This window comes from Phaethon aethereus, assembly GCF_964289735.1.
Source record: "Phaethon aethereus genome assembly, chromosome: 1".
Lineage (NCBI taxonomy): Eukaryota > Metazoa > Chordata > Aves > Phaethontiformes > Phaethontidae > Phaethon > Phaethon aethereus.
The window spans coordinates 127,647,558-127,667,962 of NC_138575.1; the positions used below are offsets into that span (position 1 = coordinate 127,647,558).

The window sequence follows — 20,405 nt, forward strand, 5'->3', positions numbered from 1 at the left end:
TCTCAAATGGCCTAGCAAAGCCAAAATGTAATGTGAACCATTGGAAAAGGTATGCATGATTTTGTAGAATTTAAAAAAAAAAATTTCCAGAATGTTAAATTTTCTCCTAAATTTTTGGAACTTTCTTCAGAAGGAATACAATTACCAATCTGAAAGTGAGGACTTCTTCCTGTATAATATTTTGGTTATATTTTAATATTTATTGTTACATATGTTAATGAAAATAGTGGATAAAGTCTAATTTTGAACAAGCAAATACTTGTTGCAAGTCATAGTTGACAATAAGCAGCTGCCTGAACACGACTAGCAACAAGTCTGCCTTTGAACATGCAACTAAAAAAAATCAGTATATTTAAGTGGAACAAAAGCATAGATATGCTTCTAAAGATAGAAAACCTGTCACTCAGAAGTGCTAGCCTCTGCCCCGAGCATATTTTAGAGTCTATTATTAAGGCAATAGTTTGCTGAAATGGGCTTTTAAATGGGCTTCAAATATGGCATAAAAATATATTGTTGTTCTTAAAATGTAACATCTAACTGAAGGCCTCTCTAGTTTTTGAATTAACCAGACCCAGCTTTTGACAAACAACTAATGGGATAGTTTTAATAGCACACATTACCAACACAGGGTAAGATGTTTCCCATGGGTGATTATAAACTTGCTTTCAAGTTATTATTATATTATTATATTATTGTCAATACTTATTATAAACTTGCAAGTGAAACTTGCTTTCTGGACCAAGAATGGACTAGCAAGTGTTGCCCATTAGTGTTCAACATCAACGATACTGAATATACTCTCTTCATCCTTAAGTAACAAAGTACATGCTACCTATACATACATATACACACAAACATACATGTAAGTACACGCACACACGTGCACAATGTGTATGCCCAAAGAGCAAGACTTACAAAGTTACGTGTCAAACATTGGCTATCAAAACCAAGAAATTACCTTTTTTTTTTTTAAACACACAGTATGTTCCTAAGTTTCAGAAAAGGTAGTTTCAATTAAGGTTCAAAGATGTGAGATTTCTCAGAATTTCCAGAGTGTGTTGAATGTAGGTTCTGCAGCGCTACAGGCATCAACACTATCTTCTAAGAGCCCTGCTCTGCATCTGAGCTTAAAACACACATGTTGTTCAAATGAGTGAGAAGAATTTAGGATGCATATGGTTAGACAAAGTGTTGCAAACCAATCTCTTTGCTATTTGGCTGTTGTGACATGATAAAGATATTTACTGTGGCATTTAGGGGCCTCAGTAGAAAAACCTCTTCATGATTAGAATAATTGTTCTGGGAAAGAAATATATAAAAATTTTTTCTGTTATTCACATTATGGAAGAACTTTATCGAAAGAATGTAATAAATGTTGCTCTAGTGTCTTACCTTGATTTGGACTTCAGAAGTTTAAATACTTAAGAAAGTTTTGTGATTAGATTAGCTTCCTGGAGACCTGCTCTGCCTCAGACCAGAATTCTGCTGTGGGGAAACAAGACCCATAAGCAGAATGATAACAAAGGCCATGTAAAATACTGCAGAAAGCAGAGAATTTTTACTGGAGACTCTCAGAACTTAACCAATAGCAGCGCTGCAAACATACATATATGTGTGTGTTTGTGTGTGTTTTTGTGTGTGTGTATACATACATGGGTGTACCAGCTACTGTTTACAGAACTGGGATGCAGATTTCTTACTTAGCTCAAAAACCTCAGGTACTGCACACTAAGGGACTATGCCAGCTCATAAAGTTAACCAAACTTGTTAGGACTTCTAGCATATAGTCTTGCTGCGTCTGTAAAAGAAAGTAGAACAGATTCAGCACTTAGTTAAGATAGTGCTCTTCAAATTACAGTAATGAGATTTTGGCTACTGATACAGGCAATCTGGAGTGACAGAAGTGTCAGTCATGAAATTTTTGTCTCTGTCCTGACTGGCTTCCTACTACATTTTTCTTATGGAAAAGGAGTGATAGGAACTCGGTCATAAAGCAGCAAAAATTATCTTCCCTCCATTTTGCTCTCGGGAACAGACAGGAGATGAGCTGGAATAAGAAAAGGGAAGCAGCTATACTGTCACCCCATGTGGGTTTTAAAGACAGAAGAGACAACGTATGGGAGGCTCTGGATCAGCTGTTGAAGAACGCGTGAATCCCGTTTTAAATTCTGCAATGCTGTGTGTATTATGGGGGAGAGAAAGGCATGTGCAAACTGCTGTCTTCCCTAACGCAACAGAATGCAAAAAGAAAGTCTGCTTAAAAATGAGAGGCAGAGGTCGAGAAAACAGCACATAGGGAGGCAGACACAAATTGCCGAATGTCTGTATTTCTGTGGGACTGGGAGAATCTAGTTAATATCTTGGGAAAGACTTGGGGGTGGGCGATAACAGGATATTAAACAGAATGGTGATATTGGAGGAGAAACTACAGACTCTCCTCGCTAGCTGTAGTGCTGTAACCCAGTCTGCAATTTGATCTCAGACAGGTTTTCTAGCAAGAACCCCTGTGGTGGGAGCCAAAATTACATCACTGGAAGTTTGTGAGAGTTGGCACACACCAGGGGTGACCAGAGGGAATTGAAAATGGAAATATGGACAAAGAAATACGAGATCTCTCCCCTGAATAATCTGAAGACAATTTTATGCCTTTTCTGTGTCGGAGTAATGCATTTTTATTTTTCAAGGCTGGTGATACTTCATTCTTTTCCCACTCACTTTGTTGTAGTAATAAACACTGATTACCACAAAGCAAGCTGAAAAATACATTTGTAAATATCAGACTGTGCAAAACTTCCCACCCACTTCATCTCATAAGACTCTTTACGAACAACAAGAGGGTAGAACTGAGCTGTCAGACAACACCTGTGTGGAGGGTGTGCCCCATTGCTTCAGACGGGGGCAAGCCCCTTTCCTCAGAGTCTGACAAACCACCATGTGCCTTGCTGCCTGTAAAAAGTCTTCCTCTGACTATTCATTGTCTCTGACCTGATTTTCTTACCTAGTTTTCTTCTGGTTTAGTCTATTTAACTCGGTTATCTTCAGACAAATACATTTCTTCTGGCATACATGAAGAGATTCAAGTCCTTTACCTATGCAAAGTACAAGTGAAAGCATACATCCTTTCTACAGCTTATCCTTAATTTCCTGTCCCTCTGTATCTGTTTATGAATTATCTATGAATAGGTGTTAAAGCTGAGAAGCAGTTAGGCTAAATTTCTATTAAACATGCCACATTGTTATCCTATAAATTAACAAATAAAAATAGGTTACTATCATCTGCCTTCTTAGTGTCCATACTTTAAGGCACAGTTTTTAAGAGCTTGAATTTCTGTCACAGGGAGAGCAGGTATTTAAATACATGCCAGCACATTTCTTTCCCGTGCCTGGTTACTTCCCTCACGAAGCGATGCAAGCTACTTGGAGGGCCTGGTGAGATGGGGGAAATTGAGCATAAAAGGCGAGTCCCGAATGTCAGCGTGGAAAGAAAACCGAAGGGGAAGGAGTAACGGCGGGCTGGAGGCAGCCGCCCGAACTGTCATCGAATGGGAGGCTGCACAGAAGCAATGCCAGCGGGAAGCGTTTGGTCCCCGGGCTGGGGTGACAGGGGACTGAGCCGCCCCTTTTCCGCATCAAACACAAGGGGAAACGTTTTCCGCCTCTTCTTTCCCTAAAGGCGGATGAAAGACTTGGCACGCCTGCAGGCACCCGTGGGCTACCGCTCGGGCGGCTTCAGAGCAGTGCCGCTTGATGAGGGGCGCAGGACCTTCCCCCCTCCAAGGGTGAATTACAAAGGAGGGAGAAAAAGACAAAACCTGGGACGCGTTACCCCTTCGTTCCCCGAGGCTCGGGGACCCGGTGGGGCGGCAGGGTTGCTCCCCGGACCTGGAGCGGGAGGCCCCCACGGCGCGGCCGTGGGGTGCGGAGCCGGCACCCCCCAGCCGGCGCTAGGCAAGGCGGCTCCCCTAAACGCGCGCACCCCTCTGCCGGGGGATTCCTCCGCGCGGGCCAGCGCTGCCTTGAGCGGGAGGCGGGGAGGGGGGTGAGTGGGAAGGAGATGTATATCTGTGCGAGTCTCCCCCAAAAAAGTTGATAATCCCCCCCCACCCCACAGCGACACGGTACCTGAGTCCCCATCTGAACCGTCCCCCCCGCTACCGCGCAGGCGGTGTGGTGGGGCTGCTCAGTCATTCCTGCCCCGCGTGGGGCCATTTGCTCGCTAATTGCTCCTCTCCTCATCGACCGGGGGCGGGGGGGGGGGGGGGGCCGGAGCCACCGCCCCGGCGCTATTTCAGGGCGGGCGGCGCCGCACTGCACCTGTCCCGGCCCGGCCTCGCCGCCCGCCTCTCTCCCCTCCCAGCCCCGCGCTCCTCGGGCATGGCTGAGGCGGGACACCCCGGTCCCGCTGCCGTTGCGGGGGACGGAGCCGCCGCCGCCGATGAGTTCCGCGACATCATCCGCAGCCGCTCGGGTAGGCTCCGCGCTCCTCTCCGGGCGGCCGCGGGGCCCGCCTGGGCTGGGCTCGCCGCGGGGCGGGGGCGGCAGCGGGCTCCTTGCAGCGGTCTTTAAAGTTTTCTTTTCTTTTTTTGTTATTGGCTCAACTTTTCCTCGCGCTGTGCTGCGTTGAAGGGGTTGGCCCGCCGGGGGAATGGCGCGTCTCCGTGTGACGGGAGCGGCGTTTGTGTCCCTCTCTCCGCGCGCGAGCGTTTCCGTGCGCCCCTCTCACCCCCGTGGGCTGCGGTAAACGGGCAGGATGGTTGTGCCGCTTGTGGTAGCGGGGCAGGTCGGTACAGCTGTAAATGGAAGCAGCTGAAACGCTCTCCCGGAGGATAAAGTTTCAGGTGCCTGGGCGCTTTTTGCTTAATCCTGGAAAGAAACCAAATCCGTGGTAGTAAAGGTATTTATAGACCATTCAGGGTTTACTCATTTGCAGCACAAGTGTATGTGGAGCTACAAATTAAATTAACTCTTCCTGAAGCTGTATGTGCTTGTCCAATAAACACACTTTAAACTAACGATGTCCTTATGCAGTTAAATGACTTTTAAAAAAATCATCTGTGTTGTACTTGTTTTAAGAAACAGTGAAACACTTGCTGTTTATTCTGGAGTGATTAGAGCTGCTATGGTAAATCTGACTTTGAAAGCGTTGGGGTGGTAGTAAGCAGAACTTATGTTTTCTGTGACAGATTTTACTCCGGTAGCGTAAAGACTCTATCAGCAATAGCTGGTGCTTTCCCACTGAAGTCTTAGTGGTGCAATTCCTGATGATCTTTTGCTCTTGTGGCAAAGCGTTTCTTCTAATGTTACCAGCCTACTGCATTTCTCCTACTAACTGCTTCTCCTCCAGTTTGGCATTTAAAAGGATGGGTATCGCCCTGGCGGGATGAGGAAGCGGTGGGGTTAGGTGGCTGTTTGGTTTTTTTCCAAGACCTCCTTTTGGCTCCCATATTATGTCTTTTATCGAAGTTTCTCCAGTATGAGGAGAATGTGAAAGAAAAAAACTGCCTGGTGAGCTGTTTCCATAGTCATGCCTGGATAGGCTGGCTGTGTTGCCTCTTATAGCAGCACATATTCCCCGTTCCGTACTTGGCTCACGGTTTGGGGGTTGTAAAATGCAGGATAACTACCGCACAGAGAAAAGCTCCCTTCATGTAAAGGGTTGTCCTGTTAGTTTATAATGGTGTGTCTGGGCGGTTGTTGGTTGGAGATGAGAGAACCTGAAGATTGACAAAAGAACATCTTCAAGTCCCCATGATTTTTAGGAAGTGAAAGTGCAGTTAGTAACTCTACTGTTAAGTGCTTAGAACTGAGCTCAGAGAGCCTTCTTCCCCCTTTTGGTTAATTTTTTCCCCTATAGCTAGTAACTACTTTCAATGTTTGGTTTGGTTTCATGTTTTAAAAATTCATAATTGAGAATAGACACTCTTTGGAAAAACTAGACAAGAAATGTTACCTATGCATTTCCTCATTATCCCTTATATTATGTTTCATTTGTAAAGTCTGTTTCCAAATCACCTTTGGCAATATGTTAGGTGTATGGTATCACAGTAAGTGTAAGATCTCGAACATCTCTAAAATGTTTTTCCAGTTTCCTGCTATAAAGTAGCATTAGAATTTAGATGTTAGCAGTAGAGATGGAGCAAACATTTGTGCTTCTTAATTGGACACAATTCCCTGGTCTAATCTCTATGATGACTAAAAACCAGGATCAGTTAAAGGATCACAGAATTGTCCCAGATGTTTATAAGCCTGAAGAGATGAGAAAATTCAATTTCCATTGTGATATTCATCACAGATATAACTTTTTTCCCAGCAATATACCTCACAGTGATCTCTTACTCCTGCTTATCTTTCATTGCTGTCTAACTTTGAAACACATTGCTTAAAAATCTGACTGCAGGTTTGGGGAGGAATAATACCTAACAAACTAATACACCTGTTAGCACAAGTAAGCTGAGAAGAACTTTGTGACATGGTATGTGCAAGCCTGAGGTTAGGTTAATTTTGGTTTTGGGTTTTCTGTAACCTATTACCGAGGCGAGGCAAGGCATTTCTGGAGTTAAGGTGCTCCATTTGTTTGGACGCATTCACCGTGAACAATTTTGGATTGGAAATTTTAGGAGGGCTTCTTGGGAATGAAATGGTGGCACAGCCTCCTTAACCATGTAGTAATGGTAAGGAAGCTAAATTGTTCTCGGGTTGCACTTGCAACTAGAGACCTGCTGAAAGGATTTTGTGATCCAGTAGGGAAGTTCTTGGTGACTGAAAGTGAAGCTAGTACAGTAAGTCCTTGGAGATTTAGGGCATCAGATACTGAAGGAGCTTTAAAAGAGATTGTATCCCACTTGTTTTTCTGTTTATATTAATTTTGTGCTTCAGGGGTCTGCTGCTTTCTGTCATGGTGTGGAGGAAATGTTTGCCCTCCTGGATGATAGACTTGACCTCTGGTAGGTTCAGGTTTTGCCTTTTCATGAAGCTAGAGGAAAGGCAGGGTAGAATATGCTGATGCACTTGCCATGCAAAAAATATTCCACCCTCCTATTGTTTGAGGTCTTATTCAAAAGCTCAAAGCACCAATATTTTTAGCAAGGTGAATGGGCTGATGCAGATAGCATTAATCAGGCCATCCTGCTGTTAACTTTTTCCAATTATTTTACCTAGAATTATGAGAATTCACTTCATGTAAAGGCAAAATAAAATCTTAAAATTAAAGCTTGTTAGCATAATTTAAGGGGAAGCAGGCTCTGTCAAATACTTTCTGTTAACAAATTTTCTTGATAAAGTAATTCTTCACAGCATATTACAACACAAAACTTAGCACTAGCAATAAAATGCCTAGTAGATTCTTTAAAACCCACAAAACAATTGTATTTCAAAAGTTGCCATCAGGGAATTGTAATGGAGTTGGGTTATCCCTGTTACATCTCCACAGGGAAAATTACTTGCTCCAACATTAACTCATAATTTTTTGCTTTCACTTGTATGAAGTGGTTTGGGTTGCCTGGGTGTTTGAAGAAGATTCATGCAAAAGCAGAGTTCAGGGGTGAGGAATGTAAGCTGTGCTGCCAGAAAGAAGGGTTGCATCTTTGAATTTATTGGTCACTGCAGGGTTCTGTTCACATGTGCTTGTAATGTGATGACATAGGGAAATAGGCGCAGGGAAGCGGGGGTTTTTTGATTCTTGTATAGGCCCTGGCTGATTCTAGTGTGAGAAATGTACTTAAAATGCACAAAAACTGAGATACAAGGTGAATGTCTATTTTGGCCAGTATTTTTTTAATCTGTTCTTGAGAAGTTGTGGAAGTGACTTTATTACTTTGTGTGAAGGTGTTCATGGGCATAAAATCCTGGATACTGAAGGCCTAGAGTGAATTCCTAGAATTCCCTAGGATTTCTAGGGGAAGGCACAGCAAGAAAGGAAAAGTGAAAGCTGACAAATTCAAATTAAAACATGTTATATCTGGAGCAGGGAAGATGGTTACCCTCTGGGAATAGATTCTACATCTCTAGAGGTGTTTGATCCAGTGCTTGGTACTCCTTTTTACACTAAGCTTTACACAAATGCAAGTTACTAGATTCAGTACTTAAAAGCCTGTCATAAATCATCAGTCTGGTCATCTGTCTCACGGTTCCTTCTGGCCATAAGGGTATTCATTTGTGAATCTTCTCAACAGAAGGACACTTTCTACCTAGCTCTTCTGTTTAATGTTTGCCGTCTGAACTGGGCCTTCCGCAGACCCAAAGGACCACCCTGCTCCTTGCTGGTGTGAGACTCAGGCTCAGCATCCTCTCTTTGTCCTGTGTGGGGGCACTGGCAATTCTTAAATACCAGTGCTAAACCAGAATCCACCTGGGTCTCAAGGTTAGCAGGGTAAGATTGATCCAAACAGCTGTTAAAGTTTGTATTAGTAAAAAGACAGTGTAAAACTGCAAATGTGAACATGTTACAAGTTCCAGTGACTTCCCAAACCATTATTAAAGATGCTAGTCTAGTAAGTGTGGGTCTTTAATGTATTATACTTGATGTCATGCTTGTTGAACACATGCTGACCATGCTTGGGGAAATGGATGTTGCAGAGCTTAAAAAACCCCTATCTTTGTAACTTAATTTCTCTGAAGACCATGTGGTTTCCATTGCCCAGAATTTGTTTCCTGGCTATACAGTAAAGCACCACCATCAAGTCACAAATGCGCTTGCATGCTTGCTACATTAAAAGAAGAATTGTTTTAAAAAACAATGTAAACACAACTCAAAGTGGAGAGCATGTTTCTACAATAAAGTATTTATGGCATGCTGATTTTTATCATCAATTTCATGAAGACTTGGATTTTATTATTACTGTTGCAGAGCTTAGTAACTGTAGTCATGATTAGAAACAAAAAGCCCTCTAATTTCTTCAGTTCATATACAGCCTTAAAAAGGGCTTAAGACCTCATTTGTTCTTGACTTCTAGCACAATATTATGCAGGTCTGGAGCAAGCTGCTGTTATGACATGATGACTTTGTTCAGAAGAATGATTTGGTGTGGTTCAGTGTTTGAGTAAGGACTCGATCCTCTCTCCATTTCCTTCTGTAAAGTTGCATGACCTGGTTTTGACTAGAAAACAACCGTTCTGGTCTTTACGTACAGAATAACAATTGTTAGGAATTGGCACTAATCACAATTAAGCAAGTATATATTCTGGATGCTTTGTTTCCTTTTGCACTTCAATGCCATTAAAAGGTATAGATACAATGTGTAGCGGTGATACAGACAGTTAAATAGACATAGTGGTTCTTCTCCCTTCCCTTTCCTTCTTGCTTGCCCTGCCCTCCCCCAACATCATTGGTATGGAAACTCTAGGTGACTAGAGCTGTTAGTACGTATCTAAAACTGGATAACTCGAGTGGGTGCTTCTCCCTCAAGCACCCAGAGACCTGACAGTTCCCTGGGTTTGTCAGTGCAGAGGAATAACACAGGATGCACTCGGCCTGTTTGGCTGAAGCACGTGTCACGGTCCCCCGCCCCATGACTATGCCTGGTGAACATCAGTGGTATGTCTGACGGGGGGAAAAAAATGAATTGACAAATGGTTGCACGTAACGAAGCCTATCTGCTGTATCTGAGGCCTTGTAGCTTGCTGATGGGGGGAACCTCGTCTGCCGGTGCTAAGCACCGTGGTGTGAGCATGCTGGGGGCTGGGACTGTGTTCACCATGCCCAAATGTGCATGCTGCTCTGTTAGAGTGTCAAAATGGCACTTGTAGAGCAATTTGTGGGCAAGAAGATGAAAGTGGTATCTCAGATGAAACTGAGCTGTAGTGGCATGCTTGTGTGACACTGCTACCCCAGCTGCAAAGAGTTGGATCACCTTCGAAAATAAAAGAAATATTTTTGTGGCTGCTGAAGGTGGAGATTTGGCTCTGATGAATCACGATGAGTGCTTTGCAGTGAGGGGAGACTTGTACGTGATATCTCTTCCCACACACCGCACTTTTAGGAATAGAACTGTGGGTCTTGTCCAACATGGCTTTAGGGGCTGAGCCAAGCTACTGTATGAGGGGAAAGTACAGGGTCTATGGTCATAAAGCTTATACATGTATTAAAATATATCTTTTATACTTTTGTATGTAAAAATATTTATATATTCATCTAAAAGTTTTTTTATATAGTTTCATATCACTTAAAGAAAAATGCAACCTGTGTTGATAACTCGGAATGAAACAGAATTTAAGTGTGGATATAACCGTTCAGACTCTAATTTCTGGTCTTGCCTCTTCAACCATGGTTTTGTGGTACGCTTGTAGCATGCAAAGCAATTTTAGGACAAAAACTGCTGGTGATGCAGTAGCAATATCTTCCTGTTCTTGTTCATCTCACCTCAGGACATAGATTTGCTGGGTCTAACAAGCAGAATGAAGTCAAGTGGATTTTTTTTTCCCCTATTTATGGATTTGAAAACCATGGTGCCTGGTGTGTTCAGAAGTGCTGATGACATTCAGCTTCTGTTAGTAGTCAGTCATTTCTGTCTGAACAGAGCTGGGGGAGAGGGAAATAACTCCTAAAAGGATTGACAAAATGTGTCAAAATTTAACTCCCGTTAAGCAGTAATCTCTTTGAAATAAAAAAAGTTTAATTTTGAGCAATTGTAAAAGGTTATCTAAAGAGCAGTTTAGTTAAGAGATTAAATTCAGTATCTTGCTCTCTAAATATCTGGTTTTTTAGTTGCCTGCCTTCTGTATAGTTGCCTCAGCAACAATATTTTTGTATGTTAAGAAGTTCTGGTATTTCAAATGTAAATCTAAAGAAATGCTATAGGTTTCTTAAACTAGCTTTACAAATGCAACATCTGTAAACAAGTAACGTTTCAGCTAGTTAAGTGTAGGTATGTGGGTGTTTTCTTGTGCATGACAGTTGATTCTGTCCTGTGGGTAACTATCCACATCTTGTGATTAACTGTAAGACTTTTTGGATGTTTAAAGGTAATGGATTTTTTTTTTTCATTAAAGGGTCTCCTGCAATTTGGATCTCAAATCAAGAGAGCTCAATTCAATACTTCTCCTGTCTCTCTCCCTTTAGGAATAATCACTGACTTGAATGAAGTGGTGACTTGTTTGTGGTCATCAGCAGTGGAAAAACCCCGACACCCTGGCATAAAGTAATTTTGAAGTATGAATGTATTCCTTGTGAAAGCTAACCTGTCTCCTACCATGTCTTGTTGCATGGTGCTCCATTCATTGTTGAATCTATGCGATTACCTTAAGTAAAACCCCAGGTCTTATTTCTGGAGCTTGATGGGCAATGTGCTGTTTTGTGTAATCTTGCAAAAGTATTGTACTGAATTTCAAGGTTAGTTTTCTGCTGTCCTTCTATATGATTGATATCAAGAGCATGATGTGATCAAGTTATGTTGCAGCATGCAATTGGATACAATAAATCATATTATCTACTTAGTCTTGGAAGTGCTTGCAAAGCTGCTTTTAAAGTGTATTTTGACTTGGATATTGAAGCCATAGTTTGGATGATAATTTTTAAATATCAATCTGTTTATTATACAGATAATACCCTGGTTAACTAATTTTTTTGTTTGGAAGACTGATTGAATTGTAAAGAAATATACATTAATTAAAGCAAGCTTATATTTTGTTCATAGCTTGCAAAAGCTCTTTGTAGCTCTTGTTTGGTCAGTGTACCAAAGGTGGTCCTTATGAAACAGGAAATAATAACTAACTAAAAAAACTAACAAGCAGGGCATTTGTCCTGCCTTACAATTTTCATTTCCACCTTGTACAAGGAGAAAAAGGTAATGTAAACTAGACTTTCCCCAAACCTAGTGTTCTATCTAAGTTTAAGATAATGGTAGAGGTGGGAGGAGGAGCTGTAAAGAATGTGAATTAGTGAAAGCTTTTGGATGAGTTGTGGCCCTCAATAAGCTTGCTGCAAAGAATGTCTAGCACTTTTATCCAAAAGGTGAGGCATATTTTAAGAAATAATACTTGACTTTTATCTTGAGGTGGTATATTAACAAGCAGTCATTTGAAGCAAAACTGTTATTTAGCTATGATTTCATGACTTTGCCATGTTAACTTTTTGCTAGATGGAGTCTGCCCTTTTCATTTTCTCTAATGCCAAATGACACTTGTTATTCTCATGTTTGGAATTTATCAGACTGCTTACAAATGGATTAATATGACATTTCAACTTTATGACATAAGCATAAGTAGAAGTAAGCTAGCGTAATAAAGGTTGTCTAATAAATTTATATTCAATAGTATTTTTGTTCTTGATGGCCCACATCTGCTGCAAACCATCTTCATGAACCGTCTTCAGTCTTGCAGGCTGACTTTAAAGTGTGAAGCATAAATGTTACACCTATGACCTAAACCTATTTCTTTAGTCCCAAGTGTGCCTTACAATTCTAGGGACGTCCTCTGTTTAGACTATCTAGCATTACAGTAAGCAACTATGTTCCTGAAATAACTGGCAACTGGGAAAACAATCTTCTGTACAGCTGCTTTGTTTTTATGTTGTTTTTTCCATCCAAAATAATTAAGCTAATTCAATTAGGCTTTGTGTGATCTTCCCCTTTTATCTCAAGTGTAATGTTACGCTGAACACTACAGGGAAATAACTAGGGGTTGTCAATGTGCACTTGCAAAATATTAAATTCTTCAACTGAATGCTATTGGTCTCCTGAAGGATAGCTGATTGTTATGGAAATAGAGTTGTGTGGATTTTAAACAATGATAACTTCTCCATAACCTTGCAACTCTGGAAAAGTCTCACTGGTTACTACTAGTCTCCAGCTTGACTGAAATGTTGGGGTGTTGTGAAAAATCTGTAAATCAGCAGAGGACTTGCTGGTGGGTTGGGATCCTTTCCCCATGGGTTCCTGCACCCAACAGATGGGTGAAGGATGCTTCTACTGTGTGAAGAAACTTTCTGGTTTGCTTCCCAATCCCTTTTGGACTTGTTATGTTAATGCAGTCATATTTTTTTCCCTATTCTTTGTAATGCTGATGGCTGGCAACAGCAATAAGAGCAGTACTGTTGGAAGATTCCCCATCCTCTGGGATGAATGCTGAGTTCTTTGTTGGTTTTTCATAGCTGTAAAAATTATAGGTAGTAGAGAAAAGAGCTACAGGTTGACGCCTGGTAATACTGCACTGAAACTTGCTACTTAACATCTGCATGCTGTCTTGATCAGAGCTGAGCAATGTGGATGTCATCTGAGCTGGCTTCTGTTGAGGTAGGCTTCTGCCTTTCTAGATTCTGACAGTAATCAGGAGAGAATTTGATTCATTAGAGATAATTAAAGGAAACACTGAGCACTAACTGGATATAATGTCCTACAGTAGAAGTTGCTAAACTTACCCTACTCCCTAAGGGGGGAACCAAGAACTATTTGTTTGAATATAACCACATGTATAAATGTGGTGGCCCTTAGGCAGTCTTCTCCCTTCCTGCTGAACAATCCTGTATGATCTTGTCTAGAACTGTGGTCTTGCAGGTTTCTACCAGGTGTCCTGCTAAACAGAGAAATGAGTCCACAAAAGGAGTACGAGTCTACAATTTGCATGGCAGTGTAGAAAATTAATTCATTGTGATGATTGCCATTTGTCTGATGGTTAAACAGAGGCATAGATACTACTAATGCATTCTTCTTGCAAGACTGAGAAGTCAATTAAATCTCATGCGGCTGAGACAGATCCCTTTTCATCAAGATTTCCTTCAAGGCTCATGTGACTTCCTCCAGATAATAAATTAGCAACTGGGAATGGAATACCAAAGCTGACTTGATTCTTTAAACTCTTAATGCAAACTCCCTCAGGATATTTTGGGGAAACATCAGCTACAGCAGATTTTTTTTTTTCCCTCCTTAGAAATTGTCTCTAAAAAAAAAATCCCTGCACTGACTCATTTAGACTTATGTAAAAGACTCTGCTGGAAAGTTCTTAGTGATGTGATATGTCAGGATTTCAATCATATGTCATGGGAAAGAAGAGAGGGTACAGTGCATAGACACATGACTAGTGCAGCCAAACAACTAATTCATATTCAAAACATAAGCACTCACCAGGAAGAGTTTAATGCTTCTGCAAATCTAGAATAGTTTTAAAAACTTTTTATGAAAGCGCTCCATTTTTCTGGATAGGTTTTTAAAAACAATTATTTCTGCTTAATATTAACAATATCTTTCATCGCTTGTAGCTGTTGTAATTTTAAAACTCAGAAGTATTTTTCAACTATCCACTTCCTCAAATTGTTTTGCAAATTATTCATATGTTATAATAATGAAAGAGGATGTTTTTGAAGTAGGAATCTGTATAAACACTGTGAAATCCCAACTTCATAATGAAAGATGAGCCTAATGCTTCTTGTTCCAAAATGTTATACCTTCTAGCATCCTAAACAGGTAAGTCTATATGTTAATCAAACTACAGATATGACATTTAAAATTCATGCTTTGTCTCTCATGAGTAACTTACAGCTGGCAGAAAGGATTCTTTGTTATACCTGAATGAATCTGGCTATGATTTTTCCCAGAAGGAATACAATCCAGTAATTTGTGATTTAGTGTAATCCTGTTATATTCAGATATGTTTCAAAGCAATAACTATGGTAGGTTCTTGGTTAAGAGAGCTTAATTTTCTTATTTTAGGAGAAAATTAGTGTCGTATAATATTTAATATTCATAGCTTGCTTTCATAAGAATGCATCTTAATTAGAATGGATATTTTGGTGTTTTGAAGAGTAAGGAGGTCATATACAAGTTTAAACATAATAAACTGAAATGTCTAAGATACTTAAAAATCCCCCCAAAACACCAACAATGTAAACCAGTACAGAATAGAGAGTTTATTTTATCAGGGTCATGTTTACCTGTGTTCCTAGGTCATTAGTATATTTTGAATTACAGACCATCAATTATCTGATAGAATAACTGGAACATGCTTCTTTGCTTAAGAGGTAATTCTGAGATATAGCTTTATAATGTCCTTGAATTATCTCCGTACATACTCTTACCAAAAATGATACAGCTGTAATGATATCATAGTTCAAAGGAAAGGTTGTAATAGTAATGCACATAGAGTAGTTCTGCTGGTCTTGCTCCTCCTTTATCCAAACTTAACAAAAGTGTGCCAGTGGAGTTGGAAGAGGGAGTGCTTAAACAAGATGCAAGTTGCCCTTTGTTAATACTGTGTTTATTGATCAGAATGTATAGATTATATATTTTCCTTCCTGGTGAAGTTTGTTTCTATTTTGCTGTGGAATCTGAACTTTTTTGTTAACCACAGAAAAACTGACTTATGTTATTTCTTCTCTTAGAGTAGCAGACTGCATTATAAATGTTTCCTGAATTTGACTATACTTTATTTACAAAAAAGCCACATGTGCATAGAAACACGCAAGGTTGAAAGCGAAGTTGAAAGCCATAGCCCCAAGAGTGTATCTTGGAGATACATCTTGGATGTGCTTCTGCGTTCTTCTCACCCTCTGCATTCTGCATGCCAATCAGTACAGAAACGAAGACTAGGAAAATCCCTACATCTAACCATGTAACCCTAGACTGAAATGGAGCCTAAGGCATGTGACAAAAGGTCCAAACCTTTTTTTGGCAGCATTTTTCCTCTGGATGATGCCTCTTTCTAGCAGCATTTCCCTCTTGGGTCCCTCCAGATGTAAGCTTCTGTACAGAGAAGAACATGCCATGGACAGAAAGTGTGATGGTAACAGCAGTCAGATGAGTGTGGGGAGTTATGGCTTGCTTCCCAGGCTGGCTCTTGTCTGCTATAGGGGACTGGGCAAGTCCTGTGGTCTGCTCTCTCTCTGAAATAGAAAATATAGCACTTAGGATAGTGTTTTGGGAACATGTGTGTGTTTTGGTGGCTTTTTTCCTCCATCAGTACACCTCAACATCCGAGGTGGATTAACAGCTCTATTGCATTTTATACTACAATACAGTAAATAACTATCTCGTTAGTAAACTGTAGAGGAGACAAGATGTCCTGAAACATGGAAGAGGTAGCATAGAAAATGGGCTCCATTCTTTCAGCAAGGCAAAGCATTATCTTGGTGAGACTTTTGTGGATTTTTCTTAATCCCTGTCATCAAAATCATTTGGCTATACTGAATACCTGCTCTTTGAAGAACAGGAAGGAAGATTCTCACGATTGTTATGCACTAGTAGAGCTGAAATAAGAATCAACCAGTCTGCGTCTGTTACTTTGCCTTCTGTCCATAGACAAAGCTCTGCACTCAGGGACTTGTCCTAAATATTTAGGGTGACCAATGGAGGCACCACATTCTTTAAGACTTGCACAATTTTTGTAATGCTTTCAGGTGTGAAGTGACATGTTGACTTATGAATGCAGCCTTTAAGAATACTCTAGCAAATGTTAATAGTGGTAACCCCTTTCTGGCATGGGAAGGGGGATTGGGCTGAAAGGCACAATCTCAGTTGAACTCAAGTGCTCCTTCAGAAGCCTGCGTTCTGTCCAGTTCTGCACAGAAGTGTCCTAGACTTCTTCAGGCAACATATTAATGATTTTAACAATGTTATATGAAGGAGTAGAGTAAGGGTTCTGGTATCTGTAGTTCACAGGAACAAAAAGTGAACACTTTCCAAGTATGGAAGTGGATTTTGTGCAAGTGACCAAAAAAAGCTGGAAAAAGATGTTGAAAAATTCCAAACTACATGTGTGAGATGTGATAGTGTAGCGTCAAGAATTGCTCTGAGTACACAATGAAGAATACACAAACTTCTAGGGTTCTAAATCTGACTCAGGAAAAAAGGAGGAGAAATTGTGCAGATGGTACTGAACTGTCTTAATGTTCAACAGAGTATGGAGCTGTAATTTAATTGTATAAAAATTTGAAGAGCATAAACTGCCTTGGTTTAAAGAAGTGTCTGTAAATAAATATTTTATTTGCAGAACCACATCTCCTGCTGTCAAGTTTCACAGCAGATTATGATACTAATCCTACTTAAATTGTTATCAACTAACTGTAGCTTTGGAAAAGTTTAGTATTCAAGTAACGTATTGTTTGTGAAGAAGGTTGTATGGTAAACATTGTGGATTAGAATTTTGGTTATTTCCCTCTTTGTGTCTAAGAAGCATGAAGTCTCCTCTGTATTGTTAAATGGATTTGTTTAACTATAGATACATATAATGTGAAAATCTTGATTTAAAAAATTCTAAGCCCTGTCCTATAGTTGCTATGCCAGAAGGTGGCCAGCTACTTGAAAAGACACTTGATTATCCTAGAACTAGCTATACCATCAGATAATCAAACTCCTGTCTAATAGTGAGAGAAGTTTAAAAAGGCAAAAATCATGTAAATAACTGCATAGTTATGATCCTCATTGCTTCACAAGACAGTTCTTACCAGAAGAAACCAATACACTTCTGGTAGAAAGTTTTGAGTGGTATAAGAAGTATAAAAAGTGGAAATGTTAAGTTTTGCAGAGTGAAAATACTCTATGGAAAATGGTAAACTATTGAGCCTCTTCATTTTAGAAGTAAACAATGTAGGTCACTGGTGTTTGGCCTCATGAGGCATAACTGGCCTTTTTGAGATCATAAAGGGCTGATACTTCATGAATGCTGCTTCAATAATTGACATTATATTTATCTTAATTGAAGTTTGCAAGTAATTAGATTAGAAGATAAGGCTTCTTAAGGCCTATGTTTACTGTTATAGTCTCTTGTTGAGATTTGTGGAGTAAATATTAAAATGTCAGCATACTGTAAATGAAGCTTTTGGGCCCATTCCTTTAAAGCAAAAGATCTGAGACTCTTGGACTGTGTCAGATTCTTTATGTGTGTTTAAAGCCTTAGAGTATGTTTTAGGGAATGTGCTGGAGCTTTTGACTCTTTCTGTATTGCAGCTTTTGAATATATTCAAACCAAGTATAAGACTCGAATAACTACTAGACAGTTTTAATGGTGAGTGCTACAATGAGGTAGCAAACCCTGTCAAGATACCTTTTTAAAAACAAAAAAACTTACAAAAACCCTTTAATTTGGGGCTGTTGGAAGTGATCTTAAGCTTCTCATACTTGCCTCTAATGGAAGCTATTGAAGGCAGATCCAAATACTTCAGGTTAACTTCTGCTCCTACATCCATAAGGATTGACTGGAATGCAGTAGGACTCTGTTGGTAAGAAAAGGAGAATCACTCTGTTTTGTACAGTAGAGTCAAACTTTTGGTGGTGTCCCTTTTTTAATCAGAACTTCATTCACATTATTGTCATTTTCTACCATAATTTAAAACACAGTTAGCTGTATGTACACTAAGCCCATGTAGCCCAACTGCCGGTGGCAAGATGGAACCCTCGCCTACCCATAGGCCTATGTGAGTGCAGTTCAGACTTTGTTTAATGGCCAGTTATAGCCTGTGTTGTCTGGAGGTGGTGTAGGCATGAAGATTATTAGTATAGGGAAGGAGAATTGCCCAGTCTTGAGTCTGCTTTACAATTCTGTTTTTCAGCTACATTATCCACCTATCTGCTTTCACTTACAAGATATGTACTCTAGCATAGCAGTATAGGCACTTCAATTTTAATAGCTCTTGCTGGAAGAGGTTAAGAAGAAAAGAAATCTGGAAAAATCTATTAATCTTCAGAAAGATTTCTTTTAAGTGATTTTTTCCATAACAAGGTGTCTAAATATTTAATGCAATGTAAATGTAAACAGATATTATTTTACAAGGAATACCTTCATTAAATATCTATTCAAAGCAGATGCATATATTTTATAACATGACAGGAAGACTGGAAGTTGCTTATCTAAAGAAGAGAAAATGTATTCTATAAAATGATCGGATAACAGATATGTAAGTTTGTAGCTTGCAAGCTCTTTCTGTAGCACTAATGGGATTGTGGATCTCAAGCTTTGCAGCAGAGTATTTTAAATCTTCAAACTCAATGGGGCACATATCATAAGTTAGTGTACATACACAGGAGTATATTTGCATTGTGACTATCTCAATCTTGCATACATACGTGCACAATTGAATCTCTCATGAGGAATGTAATTTACAACCTAGTGAAATTCTCTAGGCTGTAAGTTTTGGTAAGTGGCTGCTTTTTCAAGGTTCATGTCCTATATGTCTTTCTGTAAACTTGCGTTCTCAAATGCTCCTTTCCCCAAACATCTCTGACTCAGCGGAGACTAACGGAGGGATCCTTTTTGATTTAACTTTTGATTTACCCTCTGTGCTGTAAATTCTCCTTACAAATCCCTGCTTGCTCCCCCTCTTTAATGCTATCTATAATGTACTTGTTATATGCAGTAACTTGTTGCCATGCTGCTGCTTGCCCTGAGTGATGGCACTCATGCTTAGGCTGGCTGGCGATGATGGCCTTTCACTTGCATTTGACTGATAGAGTACCTGTTTCTGGTTTGAAGTGTGTGGTCCCATGTGTCCATGAGACTCCTAACCACAGTTACAGGGTTATGTCTCGCTGCTTCTGATTTTTTTCATAGGTAGTACTGGACCCCAGAGGTAGGATCAACAAGGGGAGAGTTTAAAATACTGTTTAAGGGAATTAAACTATGAAAGCTCCAAAGACTGCTTGTGTCCCAAGCCTCTATACAAATTCACTTTGAATTAGGTTGGCAAAAGCCCTTTCTAGTCTATAAAATCTACAGAACTGGTGTTTCCCTCTAGACTGTGATCCCAGTTGCATTATATCTTTCCCTTCAGAGACTGGTGTTGGGATCTAAATGCCATGAGATGTGTTGCAGTTGGGTTTTCTTTCAGCAAGTATGTTATGTCGCTCTAGCCTGTTACTGCCTTTGAATCAGCTAGATTTCACTCCTCATTCCATGTGGAGCAGTAAGTTGTGATACTGCGTACCAGTGGCTGAAATCTGTGATGGCTCATCTACGGGATTCTTCCCATCAAAGCTGTTTTGTAGCCTCTTCCTCCCAATTACCCATTACTGCACCTCTGGAGTCTAATCTCAGTCCTGGAGAAAACAACTGAAACAAGGATGAAATAAAGTTCTCTACTGGAGTTAATGTTGTTATATCCACTAACTGTTAGAACTGGCCTACTTCTTGACATGTAGAAAAATGTCATGAGGAAAAGAATACCAAACCTTGGCACTCATTTAGCACAGCAGCTCTGTGATGGCAGAGACTGCAATGGGTGTTGTAAGTTCCTTCCTTGCTCTCCTCCCAAACCCTTGCCCAAATTACACTGCCTTTAATAAAACATACCCTTAGTCTTGTGGATTTCTTATTTTCTATTAAACTTGCTTTCACACCTATTTATGACCCCATTCCCTGCTGTGTCCTCTGCCCCGGAATGAATGGGAGTGTAGAGTTGCCTTCTGCAATATACAAATGGAATTGATGTCAAATAAAATCATGAAAACGGGAAGGAGACTTTAAAGTAGACTTTTTTCCTTTTAACT

The 20,405-nt window shown here is 40.2% G+C and overlaps 1 protein-coding gene across 2 annotated transcripts in view; it reads left to right on the forward strand.

Annotated features, from left to right (window-relative positions):
* Positions 1-4,036: 4,036 nt before the first annotated feature.
* Positions 4,037-20,405, forward strand: part of DMD (dystrophin) — a gene marked incomplete at both ends in the record, with an annotated part of 1,339,794 nt that continues 1,323,425 nt past the window's right edge. For both annotated transcript variants that reach the window (XM_082008889.1, XM_082008891.1), the window contains one exon: positions 4,037-4,468. In XM_082008889.1, the coding sequence (XP_081865015.1) occupies positions 4,375-4,468 (94 nt within the window). The remainder of the gene's footprint in view (positions 4,469-20,405) is intronic.